Raw genomic sequence first — 23,395 nt, 5'->3', positions numbered from 1 at the left:
CTAATTCTGACTGATAGTCGAAAATTTGACTTTTTCGCGAAAAAATTCAAAAAAATTCAAAAAATTTTAATAAAATTTGACTTTCGCGCCAATTTGCCGGGCCTTCGGGCCGGGCCGGGCCGGGCCTTGACAACTATGGAGATGACAACTAACCTGAGCTCAAGGCACTTGATCCTTTCCTCAATGTAGTCTATGTAGTTGATTGATTGCTATGTGTCGTTGTCTGGTGCTATTGGTCGTGGCTGGAAATTTGTTAATTTTAAAATCATAAATTAATAAAAACTGTATAACGTCAAGAAAGGGATGAGTGCCTGGTACAAATAAGAAACAAACTAGGACCATATACCGGTCTACGTCGTGCACAAGGAGGCATGTCCTGAAACCTGCATTTCTGTTAGATTTCCCAAGGAGATATGAGGACAGATGGTATGTATGTGAAGAAGACGAATGGCCAAGACAATAGACCCAAAGAGACACGTTCACATTTTATTACGACATCTGTTGTTTGTTTTATCTACCGATGTGGCAATCAATAACGGGGAGGGTTGTCAGAGGGAGAACAATTAGGGTAAAGGGGTCATACATTTTTTGTCGCGTTCAGGGTCGAGACATCTGGTTTCGAAACGTCTTTTGACGAAATGTCTCGGTTTTCCATTTCTCACGTTTCAATTTTGAAAAATTCAAAAAAATTTTGAATTCCTACCCCAGCCTGACACCGTGACCTCTGCCATAAGCCCCGCCCTCTTTTCATTTTCTTCAAAATTCATTACCGATCGAATATCGATTAATCAACAAAGTTCACTTTCGAAATTTGCTGATAAGAATAGCAGAAGCAGCGGAACAAGGAAAAAACGACAAGCGTCTTGATGAGTGAGTTTAGGGGATGCCATTTTTAGGTCGTTTAGTTTAGGAAAGTTTAAAAAACCAAAAAAAAACGAAAAACCGCGGAAATTTCCCGAAAATTCTCTAGAACATTCTATTCAAAAATGAAAAAAAAAACGAAAAAATCCCGTGACCCCTCTCCCACTAGCCTCGCCCTCCCCCTTTTTCATTATTGCCATTAGTATTATCGATTAGTTATCGATTATTCTAGAAGGAAACAAAATCATAACTTCATAGAGATAAAAAGCTGATGAGTAAGAATCATACGTTCCTCCCCCTTCCCAAAAATCAATAATTTCCAGAATTCATCATCTTCCTCGCTCTCGCCTCAGCGACCCTCAACTCAACGCCTCCCATTGAGGATCGTCACGGTCCGGATCCCCTCCAGTCCAACCGTCCGAATTATTATGGAGGTGAGATTATCTAGTCGGGTTTTTCTGTGAGAAAATATATAATTTTTCAGTAGAAACGTATTACCATTCACCTGATGTTAGTGCCGCAAACCGTCGTGACTACAGAGCAGCTGGTGGTGAGTTATAGAAATGCAATGATTCCTCTAATCCCATGTTTTCCAGATGACAACCTGAAAGTGCTCCTGGAAAAGTTACAAATGGTGGCTCGTGTCGCCAACGGAATCTCCCTCCAACAAGAGCTCTCAACTCCCGGCTCCATCACCACTGACAAGTTGATCTCCGAACTTCTTCGATTTGGCACCACCACCCCTTCCCAAATCATTTCAATCAATAAGACAACGCTACAAACTACAATGCAAACGTTGAAGGAGCTGCCGGCTGGATTGGTGGCTACACCGAATGTGACGGCGGTGGAGAAGGCGTTGAAGACGATTGACGGGATGTTGGAGGATACGGAAGGGATTGGGAATTTGACGATGGAAAGAAGAGGGAAGGAGGATTTTGAGGAGTTGGTGAAGAGTTTGGCTGGAAATACAGTATCCATTCCGGATGTTGAGGATGCGAAATTGGGGTGGGCATACCATGATCTGATTGTTAGCAAAACAAAACCCATAACGGACAACAATGCGAAGACATATTTCGGTTTGATAAAATCTGCCTTGACTGCAACCAAGTCAGCTGGCTCTCAACTAAAAGACGTCAGCTCTTTCTGGACGGCAACAAAATTCAAAACCTCCCTGGAATCCCTCGATCCTACCTTTAAAGCTCTCGCAGAAGCCAAAAAGTACCAAGCCCCGATAACCCAACTTACCCAGACACCGCCAGACCAATGGACTGTCTACTCCACCTTCCTAACCGACACTCTCTCCAAGGTCGCCACCCTCAACCGCACTCATTTCGATATCGGAGTCATCAAGACCCTTCTGGCAGCTCACGAGGACGTCAACAGCCGAAATCGGATTCTGGAGCACACCACTGGATTTCCGGGCGGCACGACAGATGTGTCGATGATGTTTGTGGATCTGAATGACGCGTGGATGAAGAAAGTGGTTGGGACAGATAGACTGAGTGCTGCATTGGAACGATTGAGGGATTTGGATGTGTTGGCGAAGAAGGTGATGGAGGTGTTGAGAGGGAATCGGTTCGTGGAAGATATGGCTCCGTTGTATACACTCATCGATTCGTTCAACAAGTTGATGGAAGGGAGTAATGAGACATTAAAAGGTAGGCTAGGGGATGATGGGGCTTTTTGAGGTTCGGGTGCCTGCGGCGCTAGAATCGTCTGGGTCGCCTTCAGCGCGGAAGGCAGAATACCGTTCAACACTGCTTTTAAGCCTCCCCAGGATCAAAAAAATCACTTAACTCTAGTTTGGTCAGTGTGCCTGCGGCTCTAGAATCGTTATATAAAACCCTCGGGGGTGCCTTCGGCGCCAGAATGCGTATCTATATCAATTTTGGGTGCCTGCGGCGCTAGAATCGTCTAGCGGAATTTTGCTGAACCCTGATTTGTAGCCCATTTACATGTGATTCCGGTTGAGACCATTTTGAGAAAATATGCATATTGTAGCTCCGCCCACTTTTGTTATATGCGATTTTAAAGATGCTTGGTCAGTGTAGTTTTTGTCAGTGTAGTTTGGTCATTGCCAAACCTCCAAATCTAGATTTTATAGCTTTTCGTTTAAGTTTTGAGTATAACACGTAGCAATCTTTTAGTTGGTTTTGGATTGGTACCAGTTCTGTATCGGCCATTTCTTATTCGGAGTAGCATCAAAATTTATTCGTATGTGACCGGTTTTTTTAGCAGAAACTTGGTTATAAATTAGGTAGTCCGTTAATTACCGATAACTTTTTGCTCATGAATTAAAAATATGTATTGTCATTTCTTCGAACTTCGACCTCGACCTCACACTGACTAAATTTTTGTTTCAAAAGTGGGCGGAGCAATCAAAAAGTTGTCAACTACAAAAATGTTGTTCTAATTTTAATCTACAATTTCGTAATTGCTTGTTTTTTGTTTACTCCACCCGTTTTCTAGATAACTGTTTCAACAAGATCCCTACCATCGTCGCGATAACTATTTTTGCGCCGAGGGCGCCGCAGGCACCCCAGCCGATTCTAGCGCCGCAGGTACCCCAGCCGATTTTAGCGCCGCATGCACCCCAGACGATTCTGGCGCCGCAGGCACCCCAGTCAGTTATAGATAAGCATTCTAGCGCCGCAGACACCCTCATACCAGGATATTTTTGCACCGGAACTAAAATCCATTATTTATTTTCAGGCATCACGTCTGCTCAAAGATGTATCCTTCCCCCTCCAGTCAACACTGCCGTGGTCACCGATATCGAACAACTCCTGAAAACTATTGACACCCAATTCCAACAAATCGATGAAGACTTGAAAGAGCTGAAATCTGCTGTGAATGCCGGAGAGCTCCAAAAGATGTGCGATGAGGTTCTGGTGTTTTGTGATGAATCCGCGAATGGGGAACACCAGAAGGCTGTTGCAAATTTCAAGGCCTATCAAAAGTTGGAAGACTTGAAGGCTGCAGTCTCTGATGTCTTCAATGCCACGGATAAAATCGACGTAGCACAAAAAGCGATTAAACAAGGAGCCGAGGAAGTGCAGAAAAAGTTGCTCGACTTGGGAACCTTCTACAATGGAACCAACAACATTGCCACCTATGTCAAGTGTCTGAAAGAGAACAAAAATCTGAAAGCTGTGCAGGATACCATATTGAAAGTCGAGGAGCTTCGGAAACTCGATCCGTCTGTGCTGGCTAAAGTGGATGGAGGTCTGGAAGTCGTGATGAAGGTAGTTGGCACGTCGGATGACTTGAAGAAGCTGATGACAGGGATCGATGCGATGCGTGAGGTCTCGAATCCCGAGAATGATTTGTTGAGGAATGTTACGGTGGTGTCGAATCACTCGATGGTGATTGGATGGGCGGTACAAGGGATATCGAATATGAGGAATGTTCTAGAGAAGAAGTCGGAGGTCGAATCGATTGTTAAGGATCTGGATGTGATAAGTAGCTACAAGACTAACTTGACGGAGGCGGACGATGTGGAAAGTGTGAAGGCGTTGGAGACGATTGGCACCGCGATCCCAGCTATGTTCTCTTCTCTGGACTCTTTTAAGTCGACACTATCCATCCCCACTGGCTCGAAACTTTCCGATCAATTTGAGATATTTGAGAAAGCCAGGACGATTCCCGGTGTCCACACAGAAACGAAGATGTTGGCTACTCTGGAGAAGATGAAGACGTTAGCGTCAAAACCGGAGGACCAGCAGAAAATAGGAGAGTTGGAGGTTGATGTCCGGAAGATTGAATCGATGGGAATTGACTTTGCAAGTTATCACAAGAGTTTCGCCGCGGCGAAGGATTCGTTGGAGGCGTTGGATGAGTTTTTTGTGGAATTCGTGCAAGGACTTGAGGCAGTGATGACAGGGACGGAGGAGGTGAAAAAGACTGAGTGAGTCAGCTAGGTTACTGTACTTTACTGTAAAAGATAGAAGCGCGATTTACCGTATTTTGTCATTCTATTAGGTGCCTGCGGCGCTAGAATCGTTATATAGAATTGACTGGGGCGCCTTCGGCGCAAAAGTGTTCTGGTACGCCTGCGACGCTAGAATGGTTATTTATGACTGTTTTGGGTGCTTGCGGCGCTAGGATCGGCTGGGAGAGCCTTTGGCGCAAATAGGTTGCATTTATGGTAGCGATTTTTTGAAACAGGTATCTTTAAAGGCGCGTATCTCGAAAATGGGAGGAGCTATCAAAAAGTTGACAACTACAAAAGTGATCTGCATATACCATTACATAATTTTGTACTGGTCAACTTTTCGATAGCTCCGCCCATTTTTTATATGTGCGCCATTAAAGGTGGGCACATTGTGTGGTCAGTGTAAGATAATAGTGAATACGAATATGTGAATTGGTGCGCCTCCGGCGCAAAATTGTCCTTGTGTGCCTGTGGCGCTAGAATCCTTATCCATAACTATCTGGGGTGCCTGCGGCGCTAAAAACGGCGCAAAAATGGTTGCATTGATGGTGGGGAGGGAGAAGAGGATCTTGTTGAAACAGCTATTTTTAAAGGCGCATATCTAACAAGTGGACGGAGCTACTAAAAAATGGTTGCATTGTAAAATCGTGAATAAAGTCTTGGACCTCATTTTTGCAGTTGACAGTTTTATATAGCTCCGCCCACTGTTGAGATATGCGCCTTTAAAGATGGTAACTTTCAAACGTGCGCAGTCTAAAGGAACAAAAAAAATTGGCCACTGTAGTTTGGTCAGTGTAACTCTAACGCTTAAAAACGCATTTTTGCGCCGGAGGCGCCCCAGCCAATTCTAGCGCCGCAGGCATGCCCGGACACTTTTGCGCCGGGGGCGCGCCAGATAACATTCTAGCGCCGCTGGCATATTTAAAAGCGGTATAACCACAAATTGTCGAGATATATTAATTTTTTTCAGCTACACCAAGTACTATCTGCTCGCAGCCTTCATCGCCGTCGTCCTCCTCCTATCCATTGTGATCTTCCACTACATTTGGTACAAATTCTGGTTCTACTCGTTCTACATGTTCTACTACAAATACTTCAAACATCCCGACTGGGAACATCCAGACGTCGAATATTTGAATAAGTACTGTGAGAATTTGAACAAGGAGATCGAGGAAGTGCACGCGGCGAAACTGAAAGACGCCGAGACGTTTACAAAGAATCAAGCGTTCTGTCTTCATTTCGAGCAAATGTTTGAGTACCAGAATAAAGTGACGAAACCGGATGTTGTGACACTGGAACCCGAGGATTGCGTCTGTCTGACTAAAGAGTAAGTCTGGCGTGCCTACGACGCAAGAATCGTTATATAGAATTGACTGGGGCGCCTTCAGCGCAGAAGTGTTCTGGTATGCCTGCGGCGCTAGAGTGCTTATTTATGACTGTTTGGGGTGCCTGCGGCGCTAGAGTCGGCTGGGGTACCTGCGGCGCTAGAATCGGCTGGAGTGCCTGCGGCGCCAGAATCGACAAAGGGAAAGGCGTCAAAGGCACTCCAGACGGATTTTTCAGAAAAACGTCTAAGACGCGCCAGAGTGCTAAATTTTTTTAAAAATCAAAAAATGAGCGTCCATAGGCGCACCAGAGGTATATCATTTTGTTTTCTGTGATTTTTCAATGTTTATTTAGAATTCGCGTCTCATGCGCGCCAGACAACGCAGGAATGTTTAGATTTTGAAGTTTCGAAATGTCTGGCGCACCTGAGACGCGTTTTTCTGAATATTTTTTCGTTTAAGGAATGGCTCCTCTCTCTCCACCAACCATTTTTGCGCCGCATTCATTCCTGACGATTCTAGCGCCGCAGGCACCCCAGCCGATTCTAGCGCCGCAGGCACCCCAGCTGATTCAACACAGACAAGCATTCTAGCGCCGCAGACTCACTGTGTAACTCCGCCCACAAATCAATAAATTCAAATTTTCCAGTCATAAACCCGATGTCTGCAAGGCGACAATGCCAAAGCTGAAATACGAAAAAGATCGATTCAAAGATTCTTTGATCAACGCGAATCTTGTCGAACTCATCCCACCATACCGTAACCGTCTCTATCTATCACAAGTGCCAACTCAAGCTGGACTCGCCAAGTTTTGGTGGACGGTACGACAGATGAAGTGTAAGACACTGTTCGTATTCAATAAACTGGATGGACAAGGTATGTATGAAAAACGCGACCTCTGGCGCAAAAGTGTCGTGATATGCCTGCGGCGCTAGCATGCTTATCTTTAACAGTTTTGAAGAGCCTGTGGCGCTGGAGTCGTCTGGGGCGCCTTCAGTGCGAAAATTGAAATCTTGAAATTCCTGACTTTTTTTTCAGAATATTACCCGTTTTACCCAACTCGTTCAACTCCTGAAGTAGAGACCAAAGATCTTTTGGTGAAATATGTGGATAGTGTTAGAAACCCCAACGGCATACAAGTCAGCGTACGGTTTGGGTGAGTTTCACCACTCGAGGGACGTTATTCGAAACCACACACTATTTTGTTTTTTTCCAGAAAACAAAAACCGTTCAATGTCACAATTGTTGAGGACTATATGCGTTTCGATTTCGGGAAAGGATGGCGCGAACCATCAGAAATCGCAGACAATATGCGGACTTTGCTGAAACAAAAGTATCCGGTGATGATAACATGTTATACTGGTTATGTGCAGAGTGGAAATTTGGCGTGTAAGTTGACAATTTTTTTTTTGATAACTCTGCCGAGATACTGGGGTGTAGGGCTTGAAATGGGACGCGGTGGGACGTCCCGCGTCCCCGTCCCGCGCGTCCCGGATTGTCATAAAACCGCCCCATTTCGAGCGCTACTGAGGTGCCTGCGGCACTAGAATCGTCAGGAGTGCCCGCGGCGCTAGAACCGGCTGGGGTGCCAACATTTGTTACTACTTTTGAACCAGCGAAAACGCTGGAATTTCGAGAAATCGGTGAATAATTGGGTTTTAAGCTTAAAAACGAGAATCGCGCCAACGATCGGCGCAATCGCGCTCCGCCGCGGATTATCACGTTAGAGGACTGTGCGCTAAGGCTTTTACCGATATTCTAAAACACAGTCGAAAAATCCACTTTTTGCAAAAAAAATCAAGATTTTTCAAAAAATTTCAAAATTCTACAGGAGCCGGCCGGGCCGGGCCGAGGAAAATTTTTCAGTCGGCCCGGCCCGGAATTTCCCAACCCTGATCTAAGCTAGATAGAAGTACAATTGCGAGGAACCATTCCCTATTTTGTATGAGAGAAAAGTTTCTCCGTATTTCGGGAAGTGGTTTTCCGAACATTCGAATTATCGGCGCTAGAATCATCTGTAGTGCTGCGGCGCTAGAATCGTCAGGGGTGTCTGCGGCGCTAGAATCGTCAGGGGTGTCTGCGGCGCTAGAATCGTCAAGGGTGCCTGCGGGCTAGAATCGTCTTGGTATGCCTGCGGCGCTAGAATCCTTATCTATAACAGTTTGGGGTGCCTGCGGCGCTAGAATCGGTTGTGGCGCCTTTCGCGCAATAATAATTGGACATAGGTTTGACGGTTCCCCCGATTCGTACCCGTTCTAATCTGGGGCGCAGTTCCGACACGGAATTCGGCTCCGCCCCCAAGCCACAAGATGGTAGCAGCGACAAAATGCGTTAACAGAACCCTCATGGGGCTCCGAAGTGTTCTCTGGTATGCCTGCGGCGGTAAAAAGCTTATCCATAACTTTCTGGGGTGCCTGCGGCCCTAGAATCGTCTGGGACATCTTCGGCGCAGAAGTGTCCTCATTTGCCAGCTAGAATCGTTAGGAGTGCCTGCGGCGCTAGAATCGTCTGGGGTGCCTGCGGCGCATAATGCTCTAATGCAAAGACGCTCGCAAGTGGGAGGAGCTAGAGAATTGCTATAAACCTAGGAAAAATGTAGGATTTGATAGCTCCACCCATTTTCGATCTGTACATTCTCAAAGACATTAGCTAACTCGGCAAGTGTCGCCAAGTCTAGCACGAGCCTCTCACAAGTCTAGGCGCACATCTCCCACAAGTGTTACGTAAAAGCAGGCCAAGACTTGTGGGAGGCTTGTGGGAGACTGGTGGGAGGCTTGGTGACAGCGCGGTTCAGGCTCTTGCATCGCTTCTTTTTTATTTTCTCCTGTTTTGCTTGTAATACAATTCATAAGAACTCATAAATTTATTAGATAAAAAACAAAAACGAAGGACAATCATGTTTAAAAAACAGAAAAATTACATATTTCGAAGGTATCAGTTATTATTCCTTATGATCTGATGTAGTTGAAGGCGATGGGGTTGATATCATAGGTGATGTAGACGTTGTCCAGAAAGCCGATTGACTATGAGCTCTAAAATTCAAGAATAAAATTTCGTACTTTCAAGAAAAATTCTCACATTTATTAGCTCTCCATAGGCGGTGGTTTGAAAATTTCTCTTCGTTGTTTCCGTATGATTCCTTGAGCAGAGTTGACAGCTTTCTCAGTTCTGTAGAAATACAATTATAAGTTTTTGGAACTAAAAATTGTTATTAGCTCACCGAGGAATACTGCTACTTTTGCGAATCCAATTTTTCGTTTTTTGGGAACAATTCGTCCTCTTCACTGAAAGCCATGTTCCGGTGTGAACCCATTGAGTTTCTCTGAAGTTTCAAAACTTAAAAATCAGAATACTTTCGAAACAAAGTTTGGAATGATAAACGTAACAAGGGAAATACTGAAAACTCGTAAAACTGGGTTAAAACGGAAAAATAAAATAAATTTAAATGAGTGACAGCCAAAGAGAAAATCAATATCCAACATTGGGCCAATACTTGGTGACCCTCTATCATTGGCTCTGATCACCCAAAGTTGGGCCAAGACTGGTGGAAGGTTGCGCCTAGACTTGTACAGCCGCAGAGTTTGACCTAGACTTGGCGACATTTGCCGAGTAAGCTCTCCTAGTTACTTGTCGTAACGGCAAACCACTTACACTGACAAAAACTTTTAATTCATGTAAAAATAACATTTTTTGGTTTCGCAACTACGACGTTTCGCAACTGTTCATTTAGCAATGCCGACGATTTCACAATTAGAACGTTTCGCAACCAAAAAGCTAGAAAACTAATTTTGTAAAAAAAAAAATTTTTTAACAGCGGTGCTAGAATCGGCTGGAGTGCCCGCGGCGCTAGAATCGTCTGGGGCACCTTCGGCGCAAAAATGGTTGGTGCAGAGACCATTTCTAGCGAAATTCTGTTTTCCGCCTTCCAATCTTCAACTCCAACGTTTTTTTTGCTTCCAGACGCCGCTCGAATGATCACACAAATCATGAAATTGGGTGAAGTGAAAGACCAGTTGTTCTTTGATGTGTTCAGGGACCTCCGTGCCAGCCGTAATCATTGTATCACTAGTCCATTCGAATACGCGTGTGCCGCGATGGTTGTGTTGGAGCATTTCAAATCGGTATGTGTGCTGTGCAATTGTTTTCTTCAAAAATCTTATTTTCAGACTAAAGGCACACCTACGAAGAAGACCGAAGAGATTTGCAGTTTTCTGAAGAGTGCTTTTGATGAATGGGCTCGGGCGCTAGATTCTCCTGATACCCCTGCCCCACCAGACCCGCCTCCTCCTGGCCCACCAGACCAGCCTCCTAATGACGATCCCCAACAACCAAAACCAGAAGTGAAGGGAACTGACCAAGTGAATGGCGGTACTACCCCGGGTACACCTGATGATTCTACTGGGACAACATCCGGTACCGCCGGTACGTCTACCCCATCTCAATCTCATGAAAGCGCTGACCCACCACCACAACCACCTACCGGAACGACGACGACTGAGAAGGCAACTAAGAAAGAAACTAAGAAACCGCCCAAGGAACCGCCTAAGGATGATGAGCCGCACGGAAATAATGATGATCAACCTCCACCACCACCACCACCATCTGGAGACACAGAAACAACACCGAAGGTACCGACTAGATTTAACATTTTTAGATATGCGCTTTTGAAAATGTCCGCGGCGTTAAAATCGGCTCGGGTGCCTGCGGCGCTAGAATCGGCTGGGGTGCCTCCGGCGCTAAAATTGGCTGGGGTGCCTGCGGCGCTAAAATTGGCTGGGGTGCCTGCGGCGCTAGAATCGTCAGGGGTGCCTGCGGCGCTAGAATCAACTGGAGTGGTTGCGGCGCTAGAAGCGTCATGGTATGCCTCCGGCGCTAAAATTGGCTGGGGTGCCTGCGGCGCTAAAATCGGCTGGGGTGCCTGCGGCGCTAAAATCGTCAGGGGCGCCTGCGCCGCTAGAATCAACTGGGGTGCCTGCGGCGCTAAAATCGTCAGGGGCGCCTGCGGCGCTAGAATCAACTGGGGTGCCTGCGGCGCTAGAATCAACTGGGGTGCCTGCGGCGCTAGAATCAACTAGGGTGCCTGCGGCGCTAGAATCGTCAGGGGTGCCTGCGGCGCTGAAATCGGCTGGGGTGCCTGCGGCGCTAGAATCGTCAGGGGTGCCTGCGGCGCTAAAATCAACTGGAGTGGTTGCGGCGCTAGAAGCGTCATGGTATGCCTGCGGCGCTAGAATCGGCTGGGGTGCCTCCGGCGCTAAAATTGGCTGGGGTGCCTGCGGCGCTAAAATCGGCTGGGGTGCCTGCGGCGCTAGAATCGTCAGGGGCGCCTGCGGCGCTAGAATCAACTGGGGTGCCTGCGGCGCTAGAATCGTCAGGGGCGCCTGCGGCGCTAGAATCAACTGGGGTGCCTGCGGCGCTAGAATCGTCAGGGGTGCCTGCGGCGCAGAAATGGTTAGTGAGGAGGAAGGAAGGGATCTTGTTGAAAAAGCTATTCTTGAAGGTGTATATCTAGAATGTGGGTGGAGCAAACAAACATTATAAAAATGCGCGGGAAATCTTATATAAAACAGCAAAATTGTGAGATCAAGCTCCTTATCAAGAGTCTACGACAGCGCAGAAAACTGACATTGATCAAAATTTCAATTTGCCGCCAAGTCTAGCTAGGGCACGGTTGCTACTTACTAGAGGTTCGCCATCCTCCTTCCGCCCTGCGCCATCTTAGCTCCGCCCACTTTTGTCGCTTTTCAGAAGATTTGGGGCTTATTTTGAGGTAAAAAGTGGTTTAACCATGGTGCTAAAGAGGAATAAAAGTTGGTCACTGTAGTTTTTGTCAGTGTAAATCGTTAGTCACAGATTTGAGGAAATAGAAATAAGCATCTTTGACAGTTAGCTGGAAGAGCCTGGCTGACATCATCAAAGGTCTCAAACTGATCTCTTTTTTTCAGCCGACTGAACAACCAAAGCGTACGACCCCAGCTGTTTCAACTGGTAGTTCTACTGATGGGACAGCCGCCGATGGTACCACCACTCCTGCACCATCTGATACTCCTGAAAACAACGAGACTGGATTGGATATTGCTCCACCTCCTGCACCTGCACCACCTGATGACACACCGAAGGTAGTTCTATTCCATTGATTTTTACTTTAGACATGCACCTTTAGTGTTAAAAATTGTGTCACTGTAACTTGTCACTGTAGTTTTTGTCAGTGTAACTAATACTCAACTTTAATACGGCATATCTCAAAAGTGGTCAGTGCCATCAAAAAGTTGTCAACTTCAAAAATGAAGCTCAACAAATTTCTAACATTTTCCTTGTTTATAGCAATTTTCCAGCTCCGCCCACTTTTTAGATAACGCGCCTTTAAGCATTAGAGCGTTCCTTTCAAGTGCGTTTGTTTGAAAATTGCCATTTTCTAAGCCGCATATCTCAAAAGTGGGCGGAGCTATTAGGAAACTGTCAACTACAAAAATGTAGTTCTTTATTTTATATACACTTTTGTGATTCCTTGTTTTTTTTGCTCTGCCCATTTTTTAGATTTGCGCCTTTAAAGATAGCTGTTTCTACACGATCTCTCCTCCCTCCCCAGTAACCATTTCTGCGCCGAAGCCGCCCTAGCCGATTCCAGCGCCGCAGGCACCCCAGCCGATTCTAGCGCCGCAGGCACTCCAGACGATTTTAGCGCCGAAGACACCCCAGACGATCTTAGCGCCACAGGCACCCCAGTCGATTCTAGCGCCGCAGGCACCCCAGTCGATTCTAGCGCCGCAGGCACTCCAGACGATCTTAGCGCCGCAGGCACTCCAGACGATTCTAGCGCCGCAGTCACGCCAGCCGATTCTAGCGCCACAGGCATCTCAGTCGATTCTAGCGCCGCAGGCACTCCAGACGATCTTAGCGCCGCAGGCACTCCAGACGATTCTACCGCCGCTGGCATATCAGGAAACTTTGGCGCCGAAGGCACCCCCAGCAGATTCTATATAACAATTCTAGCGCCGCAGGGACCCGAATCTCAAACTCTTACTATTTTTTCCTTCCAGACGGACAACCCGGAGGAGGGTGAGGAGACAAAGGAACCTGTCACGAAAGATGATACGATGGTGAAGCCACCAGTAGTCGCGGACGAGGAGAAGAGTAAGAAGAACTTGAAGAAGCTGAAGAAGCAGGCTTCAATTATGATAGTAGACAGAGAAGGCATGATAGTAGACAGAGAAGGAGTGCTAGGGCAAGCACGATTACAAGTTGAAAGAGGAGAACTTACACCGTCCGATTTCGAAAAACTCACAGAATATATCGACGGTCTAATTGAAGAGCATAAAAAAGCGAAAAGAGTTCCTACGTTGTTGGAAGGCAACGCCACTACCAGATTTCCAAAATCCACGTCGAAATCTGGATCGAAGCTCAACTCGAAGGATAAATCGAAGAGCAAATCGAGGGGAAAATCGAAGGGCAAGTCGAAAGACAAATGTAAGAGCACGTCGAAGGGAAAGAGGCGTAGACGTAGATCGAGTGGTAGCTCGACGTCTGGAAGCAAAGGGGGCAAGAAGAAGAAGAAGCCGACGCAGCAGTCGACGACTCAACAAGCACCGGCACCTATCGCGGTATAGAGATTACGAATTGAACTTACTTGAACCTATTGTCTATGTACCTATGTGTACTGATTGTGTGTAAAAATGAATTTTGTATTGTGAGAAACACTATGTTCCGACGTCCATTTTTGTTGTTGTCAACTTTTTGATAGCTCCGCCCATTTTTGAGATATGCACCTTTAAAGATGAGCGGTTCCATAAAGGTGAGTGTAACCGTTGACAGCTCGTAACACCGTTCAATACTATTCAATTTTTTTGAATTTGAGCTTAATTTTTACATCAAAACCAGGACTACATTTTCATAGTTGACAACTTTTTGATAACTCCGCCCATATTTGAGATATGCGCCCTTAAATATGTCTGCCGCGCTAGAGTCTGGCATGCCTCCGGCACTAGAATGTTTATCTATAACTGTCTGGGGTGCCTGCGGCGCTGGAATCGTCTGGGGCGCCAAAAACAGGGCTTCATTTTTGCAATTGACAACTTTTTCCAGCTCCACCCACTTTGCGCTTTTAAAAATGGCAACTTTTAAACGCAAGGAAGCCAGTACGCACTTTAAAGGCGCATGAAAATTGGTCAGTGTAACTGCAACCACTTTTGCGCCAAAGGCGCCCCAGCCGATTCCAGCGCCGCAGGCACTCCAGGCAGATATAGGTAAGCATTTTGGCGCCGCAGTCATATCAAGACACTTTTGCGCCGGATGCTCGCAAGATCACGTATTCTAGCGCCGCAGCCATATTAAACAGGCATATCTTAAAAATGGGCGGAGCTTGAAAAAAGTTGTCAACTGGAAAAATGGAGATCTAAGTTAGATCTACAATTTTGTAATCAATAGTTTTTTGTTTGCTCCGCCCACTTTTGAGATGTGCACCTTGGAAGATAACTGTTTCAACAAGATGCTCTCCTCTTTCCCCCACAAGCCATTTTTGCGCCGAAGGCGCCCCAGACGATTCTAGCGCCGCAGGCACCCAGCCGATTCTAGCGCCGCAGGCACCCCAGCCGATTTTAGCGTCGCAGGCACCCCAGCCTATTGCAGCGCGTTCTACATCTGGTGCGCCTATGGACGCTCATTTTTTGATTTTTAAGAAAATTTAGCACTCTGGCGCGCCTTAAGCGTTTTTCTGAAAAATCCATCTGGCGCGCCTTTGACGCCTTTCCCAACTCTGTCTGTTTTTTGATTGCTCCGCCTATTTTTTAGATATGCGCCTTTAAAGATATCTATTTCAACAAGATCATCTCCTCCCTCCCCACGAATCGATTTTGCGCCGAAGGTGCGCCAGCCTATTCCAGCGCCGGAGGCAACCAAAAGTGAAGAACACCTAAATCACAAACCACAAAATTCCAAAATTCTAAACATTTATTAAAATATAAAAAGCTTATTCAAATCCTGCCAACATCAAGAATGGGACATCGTACGACTGAAACATATTTCCCATATTGTAGTTTCCCATCAGCCACCATCCAGCGCCCATCTCATGAATATCTCGCCCCGTCGACTCAACAGCCACATAGTAGTCGTGCTGCATCACAACCATAAACGCACAATTTCTCATTCGCATCGCCCATGTTCTCACTTGCTCCCAGCTCACGAAATGGGAATTCTTACTCCAACTCTCCATCTCCCTGGCGTATCCTTCAATGTCTGCTCTGAACTGGTGCATCTCCTCGTGGCTCGCCTCTCTTCCCCGTTTGCTCCGATGCACCAAAACATTGCAGCCTCCGCGATTCGATGAGTTGATATGTTGCTCATTCGGGTTGGCGACCACGGAATGCACCAATTTCTCATTGAATACCATCACATAGAACAAGTCGTCCGTGAGAATCTTCTCGAGACCCGCTTTGATCAATTCCACATTTTCCTGGTTGGATTTTTCTACATTTTCGTCTTGAATCTGCCCCACGAACTGACGAATTTTGTCCGGCCAGAAGTGAGCATTGTTCTGAAAAACCAAAGATTACTAATTTAAATGAAAAAAAATTTAATTTAAAAAAACTCACCAAATAGTCTTGCTTCCAGTTTTCAATCCAATGTTCAAGAACTGAATTCTCCTCTTCAATCTTTTCAAGCTCATAAGTGTCGATGGGCTCATTCATTCCAATTGCAAAACATTCTATCAACCACTGAAAATTGCATTCAAAATTCCAGAAAAAAAAATCTCAAAAATTTTTTTTTGTTTAAAATAGAAAAAAAATTGAGTTCTAGACTCTTCAATTTATGACAAATATGATAAAAACAATGCAAAAAAAGAATTCTCCACTTTGACCACCATGGGGAATCGAACCCCGGATGCATTTTTACTAGGGGTCTGTCTACCTTTACGGGGGGGGGGGGGTGGATCATGGGAAAATCGGTTTTTGGGTCAATTTGTGTATTTCTTCTGGTTTTTCTGGTGTTCTGGGCTCTATAATAATCATTTTTGGCTCTAAAGTTTGGATTCGGCCAACATTCAGCAAATTTCCAGAAAAAAAAATTTCAAAAAAATTTTTTTTTTAAATAGAAAAAAAATTGAGTTCTAGACTCCTCAATTCATGAAAAATATGATAAAAACAATGCAAAAAAAGAATTCTTCACTTTGACCACCATGGGGAATCGAACCCCGGACGCATTTTTACTAGAGGTCTGTCTACCTTAACCACGGTGACCTACCGGCCGGGGGTAAAATCGTAGGAAAATTGGTTTTTTGAGTCAATTTTTCAATTTTTCGTGTTTTTCGGGTGTTCTAGGCACATCTGCGACTAACATATTTTCTCATCCTTAAAGGCGCATATCTAAAAGTGAGAATCTGCCCATTTTCTCAAAACAATTATTTTAAAACCCAACTCACCAACTGAGTAATGATGCTCCCAAAAAGATCCTTCCACTTGGAAAACGTTTTTTTAGTCTCCAACGGATCAGCCTTCATGCCAATTTTCAACGGATTCGTCTCATCGTTTCCAATCATTTGCATCATTGTCTAAAGTCACAATTACTTAGTTGGTAATTAATTACTATAATTACCCTTGTCAAGTCAAATGGATGATTCCTATCGTAAAGACGTTTGAATACTCTCTCACTGGCCTCGCGATTGTTTGACTCAGTGACGTCGGTCATTGCTCTGTAGAGCACAGAGGTCGTGGAAGTAAAATTCTAAACAAAAAAAAAATTATTTCTGAAAAATTTGAATTAGAATTATTACCTCAAAGAATTTCAGTGAAACCTGGAAGGCTTTCAAGTCGTCGAATTGTTGCCCGATTTTCTCGGCTAGCTGGAATAAAATTTACAAAATTTTTCATATTCTGATTCCGACTCACAGTCTTCAGATCTCTTTTCAAATTTCCCAACTCTGCCAACACTGGATCATTAGGATTGTTATCAGTAGCCACAATGAGATTCTTCACAAATAGTCCGAGACCGACGAAGGCAGCCAAATGAGGAGACATTTTGCTGAAGGTGAACATACCCACATCTGCACAATCCTTTATGATGAACACCGCGGTTTTGGTGTGCTCTCGCGAATCTGAAGGGGGTATTTTCATCAGTTGACAACTTTTTGATAGCTCCGCCCATTTTCGAGATATGCGTCTTTAAATATGTCTTCGGCGCTAAAATGGGGGCGCCTCCAGCGCAAGAGCGTCCTGGTGTGCTTGCGGCGGTAGAACCGGCTGGGGTGCCTGAGGCGCTAGAATCGGCTGGAGTGCCTGCGGTGCTAGAATCAACTGGAGCGCCTACGGCGCGAAAATGGTTGCATTGATTGTGATGAGGGAGAAGAAAATGTAATTTTTACGTCTTTACATGAAGTAAAAGTGACAAAGTTACAAAAAAGTTTGTCACTGTAACTTGGTCAGTGTAGTTTTTGTCAGTGTAAGTTGTTTGGCGTTACGACAAGTAAGTAGGAGAGCTTAGCTAATGTCTTTGAAAATGTACAGATCGAAAATGGGCGGAGCAATCAAGTTCAACATTTTCCTATGTTTTTGGCAATTCTATAGCTCCTCTCATTTACGAGATATAAGTCTTTAAGAATTAGTGTTACACTGACCAAACTACATTTTCCAATTTTCATGCACCTTTAAAGATAGCTGTTTCAACAAGATCCTCTCCTCCCTTCCCACCAACCATTTTTGCGCCAAGGCGCCGCAGACGATTCTAGCTCCGAAACAGTTATAGAAACACATTCTAGCGCCGCAGGCATACCATGACACTTTTGCGCCGGAGACTCGCCATCTCATGGATTCTAGCCCCGCAGGGAAATTCAAAGGCGCTTACTGCAATGTTGTTTTTATCAACTTCAAATTTTAAATGTTAAACAAGACCGACTCACCATCATACGAAATATCAAGAATACCCATTTTGACAGCGCTTCTTGGGTACTACAGTTACACCCCCTCTCCTTTTATAGTAGAGTTTTACCAAAGATCAAGACCTTCACTATTTGTGTTTACGTGAAAATCGAGCAATTGATAAGAAAAACCACGCAATGTCAGCCATAATTGTTTCTTATCAGTAGGTTTATGAGTTTGTGGTTTGATATCGAAATGAAGTTTCAAACTAACAAACAAGCAAGAATGAGATAAGAAATCAGAATAGAGCTAGTGGAATTTACAAATAATTAATTGTAAGGCAATCAAGATTACGGTAGAAGCTTTCCATGAATCACGGAATGCAAATAAACTTTAACAACCAGAGCTGTAAATTATTCATAAAAAGTTTCATTAAAAATATCACAAATCGCGACTAACATCTTACACTGACCAACCGCTTCTCATATTTAAGGCATATATATCTGAAAGGAAGAATCCGAGCTGTGCGGGAGTAAAAATTTCGTAAAACGTCGGAAAATAATTCTGCACATCTCTATTGACAACTTGTTTGTACGGATGAACCCAGTTGAGTTATACTTCGGCCATCAGTTACATTTTGAGACATGAATGTGAGAAATCAAACCGGCGGCCCGTTTCGAAACCAGGCGTTTTGCTACTTTGACATTTTGAAACCAAATGTTACTCTATTCAAATATACGGTACTTGTCTGTTTTTATTCTTTTAGATTATCCGATTTTATAAAGACACGTAATTGGCTCTCAATCTCCGGTCAAACTTCAAACTATATCACCTCCAAACCATCATGGCGCCATTTTCCTCTGATAACAGTTATTCCTTGACCGTTATACCACACAAGCTACAATGATCTTCGGAAACGGCGACTGCTATAAAATGAGTGATAAGAAGAAGATGCACAGTGGGTCGGAATGGCAGGTAAGTCTTGAATAAATTTAATCCAATTTTGCTTCATAGGCAAAAAGTTATTCCAGATACTGTATACGCTGTGATCGACATAATCGATGAGTGCCTCGCGAATGGGATTTTCGATTATCAAAAAGTTTCGGAAGGTGTCGATAATATAGTGGCGGTTGGCGCAATTCTAAGAGATAATGGGTCCAATGGGCCGATGGATCAGTTGGGAGAGCTGGAGGGGAAATTGGACGAGGTGAGTGGTGATTGGACAGTAAATTTTAATTCGCTGCGTCACGGGTGGGGGTTTGATACGGAGTCACTTTGGAAGGCTACCTGGAATTCAAACTTTGTTATGAGGATGGAGGATTTTGGTGATTTCTTGTGGAATCTCCTTTTGATATCAAACCACAAACTCATAAACCTACTGATAAGAAACAATTTAGCTGGTTTTTCTTATCAATTATTCAATTTTCACGTAAACACTAATTGTGAAGAGTCTTGATCTTTTGTATGATTCTACTATAAAAGGAGAAGGTGTAATCGTATACCCAAGAAGCGCTGTCAAAATGGGTATCTTTGATATTTCGTATAATAGTGAGTTTGCCTAGTTTAACTTTTTTGAAAATTTCAAAAGTTAGTTCTGCCCATTATTTGAAAAAAGCGTCTTTATATGCTTGCGGCGCAAAAATCGTTGGTCTGGAGGGAGGAGTAGATTTGAGATAGCTATCAGAGCATAAAAATTGGTCATTGTAGTTTGGTCATTGTAACTCTAATGCTTAAAGACGCATATCTCGCAAGTGGGAGGAGCTAGAGAATTGCTATAAACCTAGGAAAATGTAGGTTTTGATAGCTCCGCCCATTTTCGATCTGTACATTTTCAAAGACATTAGCTAAGCTCTCCTAGTGACTTGTCGTAACGGCAAACAACTTACACTGACAAAAACTACACTGACCAAGTTACAGTGACAAACTTTTTTGTAACTTTGTCACTTTTACTTCATGTAAAGATGTAAAAATAACATATTCTTCTCCCTCATCACAATCAATGCGACCATTTTTGCGCCGTAGGCGCCCCAGACGATTCTAGCGTCGCAGGCACCCCAGCCGATTCTAGCGCTGCAGGCACCCCAGCCGATTCTAACGCCTGAGGCACCACAGCCGATTCTAGCACCGCAGGCACCCCCGCCGATTCTAGCGCCTTCATGTATAATAACATTTTCTGGTTTTACAACTGCGACGTTTCGCAACTGTTCATTTAGCAATTCCAACGATTTCACAATTAGAACGTTTCGCAACCAAAAAGCTAGAAAATTAGTTTTGTCAAAAAACGTCGTGGTTGCAAAGTGACGCAATGTCGCGGAGCCTATGTTTTGGCCAAAAATTACCGTAAGAATTTCTTTGGTCCTCCAATTTCTATATACGTAGGACCTCTAAGATCTTTTTAGGTTCTCTAAGCTAGTTAAAAAATTTCTGTTACAGTGAGGCATTTTACAAAGCCAGGTAATATTTACGAAATCAGCGTTCAAAATATGTTATGGGACTCGTTCTTCATTAAAAAATCACAGTTTTTGAAAAAGTTTCAAAATGAAACAATCAAAAAATGTATTAGAAAAAAAGGTTTCAGCTAATCCAACAAATGGAAGGCCACTTCAATCAGCTATCAGAAATAATGGGTGAGGACAACGATATGTATAACGTAAGTGACTAATTAGGGAAGGTCAGTGTGGAGATATGGGCCGTGACTTATATTATTGGAAAGCTGAAAAAATGTTGATTTCAAATATATATTTAGTTTTTGCTCTTGAGGCATTGGTATTCGAGAAAAACGAGGTCAAAGTTTTGCCATTTTTGTTAACTATGACCTTGTTTTCTGAACTACCAGTGCTCGAGGGCAAAAAGTGAATATATATTTGGAATCAGCGTTTTCTCAGCTTTCCAATAATATAGGTCAAACTGACTCCATGACTTTCCCTTGTAAGAAATCCCTTTTCTTGCAGGATATTACTGAAAAGGTCGCCAACTTATTATCGGCTGTAGCGACAAATCTTGGGGACCCAGGCCAAGAAAGTTTTGGGAACTTGATGAATATCATTGAAGAAACGGCTCCATTAGAGTGTGCATATGTAAAAACGAGAAGGATGTCTTATGTATTAAAAATAATAATTTCAGCAATTGGAATATTTGTTGGAGCAAGAGTCACTGAACCCAATATTGGTCAACGAAACGGAGGTTGATCCACAACCCATTTTGGAAGGTATTTATACTCAGCTTGTGAGTTTTTTTTCCAAATTGAATTATGAGCAAAAAGAAGGTTTCAGTTATTTGTGGAGGCGTATCTAAACGGGTTAATCTACGACGAGAACATGTATGGACCTGAGAAGATTATGGACATGGTTGAGGAGTTCCAGGAGGATGTAGAGAAGTGGAATAATTGATTTTTGATTTTTTTTAGTTATGGCCCATAGCTTATGGTAATGAAATTTCGTTCACTGTCTAATGTTTTTTGCGTCAAATTTTAATTGTTCAGGTAGATAAAGAAAAGGGCTACATTTTTGTAGTTGACAACTTTTTGATAGCTCCGCCCACTTTTGAGATATCCACTACTGAATATGAATATACACTGACCAAAGTACACTGACCGAAACATGTTACACTGACAAAAATGGTCACTGTAACTTCAAAAGCTTGTCATAAAACTCTGTTTGAACCGATTTTGCTCAAATTACTATGGTTGAGTAGGTCAAATCTAGGGCTACATTTTTGCAGTTGACAACTTTTTGCTAACTCCGCCCACTTTTGAGATATGCGCCTTTAGAGATGGGCGGTGCAGAGCTGAGAGTAAAGCGGTGAAGGAGAGACGCAGAGAAGCAAGAGTGTCTGGTTTCTCTGCGTCTCTTTTGCATCACATTTGTATCAGGATCTCATGAAGCATTGGAATTAGCTGAGAGACGCTAATAAGCCGGACACTCTCATTTCTCTGCGTCTCTCTCCCCCCATCACCATACTCTCAGCTCCGCGCCGCCCATCTTTGAAGGCGTGTATCTCAAAAGTGGGCGGATCTAGCAAAAAGTTGTTAACTACAAAAATGTAGCCCTTGATTGTATCTACCTTAACAATCTAAATTTGAAGCTCTGAAAACAAAAATCACGCTTAAATTGATGCTCATAAAACTTTATTGAATCTCGAAAAATATCACATTCTTCTCAACTTATAAACGATCTTTTCGACAGTCTGTCTTATAGTGAATCCAAGTTTCTTCCAGCTCTCAAAATACCAATTGTCGTAGTCTGGAGTCGTTGTTGCCGGCGTCTCGGTGGCATCGTCGTATTTGTCGCAGGAAAAGAGTCCAAAGAAGAAACCTCCATATACCTGTGGATTATATTCAGCTGTGTAGTTCTCGGATCGTAAAAACTTCATATTGGCGCAAGTGTGCTGAAATTTAATTTTATTGTGTAGATCAAGAAAAGGGCTACATTTTTTTAGTTGACGGTGTTTTGATAACTTCTCCCACTTTTGAGATATGCGCCTTTAAAGATGGGCGACGCAAAAACTCCGGTGAGGAGCAGCGAAGAGAGACGCAGAGACGCGAGAGTGTCTGATTTCTCTGGGTCTCTTTGTTAATGTTTAAAATGTCTCGACTCTCGAAATTTAGAGAACCAAAAGAAATGTGAGACGCAGAGAAACCAGACACTCTCGCTTCTCTGAGTCTCTCTTCGCCCCTCCTCACCGGAATTTTTGCGGCGCTCATCTTTAAAGGCGCATATCTCAAAAGTGGCCGGAGCTAGAAAAAAATTTTCAACTACAAAAATGTAGCGTTTTTCTTGATCTACAAACCCCACCTCCCCATAAGCATCCCACCATCCTCCGATTGTATCCAGGATGTCACCGAAAATGTTGGCGTTGACGGCTCCGGAGAGAATACAGAAAATGACGAGGATTTGAAGATGAGAGAGAGCGCATTTTTTGAGTATTGAACGGATGGGTGGGCTTATATAGGCGTGCATGGGTTATTGTCATTCAAATTTTCCTTTTTTGAGATGTATGCTGGTTATACAATAGGTCATATGATTGTTATTGTGCAGAAATTCTGCAAAATTTTGAAGAAATAAAAGTTTGGACTGTATCTGATCATGGTCTCGCTTCACTTACTCATAAGTCTCCATCTGAATTTGCGAACAAAAAGAAAAACCGTATCCTATCTCACTAACTACAGTATTCTACTATACCTGGTGACATTCACAGTATACATATCATGAAGTACCGTACACCACTACATATTGTACTCAGGGAATTTTGAGCGAATCGCCCACCATTTGGGCGATTTGCCCACCAATTGGGCGGCCGTGCCCACCCGGGTTGGGCACTACCGCCCAAATCATGGGCGAATCGCCCAACGTGTGATGTTTTAGCGCTTGCTTTCGTTGCCGATACTCATAAATTTTGCTTGTAAAAAACAGAAGGCAGTTGTTGTTTTCATC

General features: G+C 44.0%; 4 protein-coding genes across 4 annotated transcripts; 2 read left to right on the top strand and 2 right to left on the bottom strand.

Moving 5' to 3' along the window:
• Window positions 1-1,132: 1,132 nt before the first annotated feature.
• Window positions 1,133-13,724, top strand: GCK72_003331 (uncharacterized protein; the record flags this gene model as incomplete). Its single annotated transcript, XM_053723976.1, has 13 exons — window positions 1,133-1,136; window positions 1,185-1,295; window positions 1,346-1,411; window positions 1,458-2,519; window positions 3,574-4,768; window positions 5,766-6,122; window positions 6,770-6,996; window positions 7,159-7,276; window positions 7,337-7,509; window positions 10,081-10,241; window positions 10,287-10,748; window positions 12,063-12,236; window positions 13,158-13,724. The coding sequence occupies 13 exons, from the start codon at window positions 1,133-1,135 to the stop codon at window positions 13,722-13,724; spliced, it is 4,677 nt and encodes a 1,558-aa protein (XP_053592621.1).
• Window positions 13,725-15,082: 1,358 nt separating this feature from the next.
• GCK72_003330 (uncharacterized protein) lies at window positions 15,083-17,144 on the bottom strand (the record flags this gene model as incomplete). Its single annotated transcript, XM_003093280.2, has 6 exons — window positions 15,083-15,646; window positions 15,705-15,827; window positions 16,532-16,660; window positions 16,705-16,833; window positions 16,883-16,951; window positions 16,998-17,144. 6 exons carry the CDS (start codon window positions 17,142-17,144, stop codon window positions 15,083-15,085), a joined length of 1,161 nt encoding a protein of 386 aa, XP_003093328.2.
• A 1,787-nt stretch (window positions 17,145-18,931) lies between these two features.
• Window positions 18,932-21,352, top strand: GCK72_003329 (uncharacterized protein; the record flags this gene model as incomplete). The annotated part of the gene is made up of 6 exons (XM_053723975.1): window positions 18,932-18,938; window positions 18,995-19,170; window positions 20,542-20,613; window positions 20,915-21,040; window positions 21,087-21,188; window positions 21,236-21,352. 6 exons carry the CDS (start codon window positions 18,932-18,934, stop codon window positions 21,350-21,352), a joined length of 600 nt encoding a protein of 199 aa, XP_053592620.1.
• Window positions 21,353-22,109: 757 nt separating this feature from the next.
• On the bottom strand, window positions 22,110-22,921 carry GCK72_003328 (uncharacterized protein; the record flags this gene model as incomplete). Its single annotated transcript, XM_053723974.1, has 2 exons — window positions 22,110-22,349; window positions 22,757-22,921. The coding sequence occupies 2 exons, from the start codon at window positions 22,919-22,921 to the stop codon at window positions 22,110-22,112; spliced, it is 405 nt and encodes a 134-aa protein (XP_053592619.1).
• Window positions 22,922-23,395: the final 474 nt, after the last annotated feature.

This window comes from Caenorhabditis remanei, chromosome I (assembly GCF_010183535.1).
Source record: "Caenorhabditis remanei strain PX506 chromosome I, whole genome shotgun sequence".
NCBI lineage: Eukaryota > Metazoa > Nematoda > Chromadorea > Rhabditida > Rhabditidae > Caenorhabditis > Caenorhabditis remanei.
The sequence above is the reverse complement of the archived record's forward strand: the minus strand, read 5'-3'. Positions and strand labels throughout refer to the sequence as shown.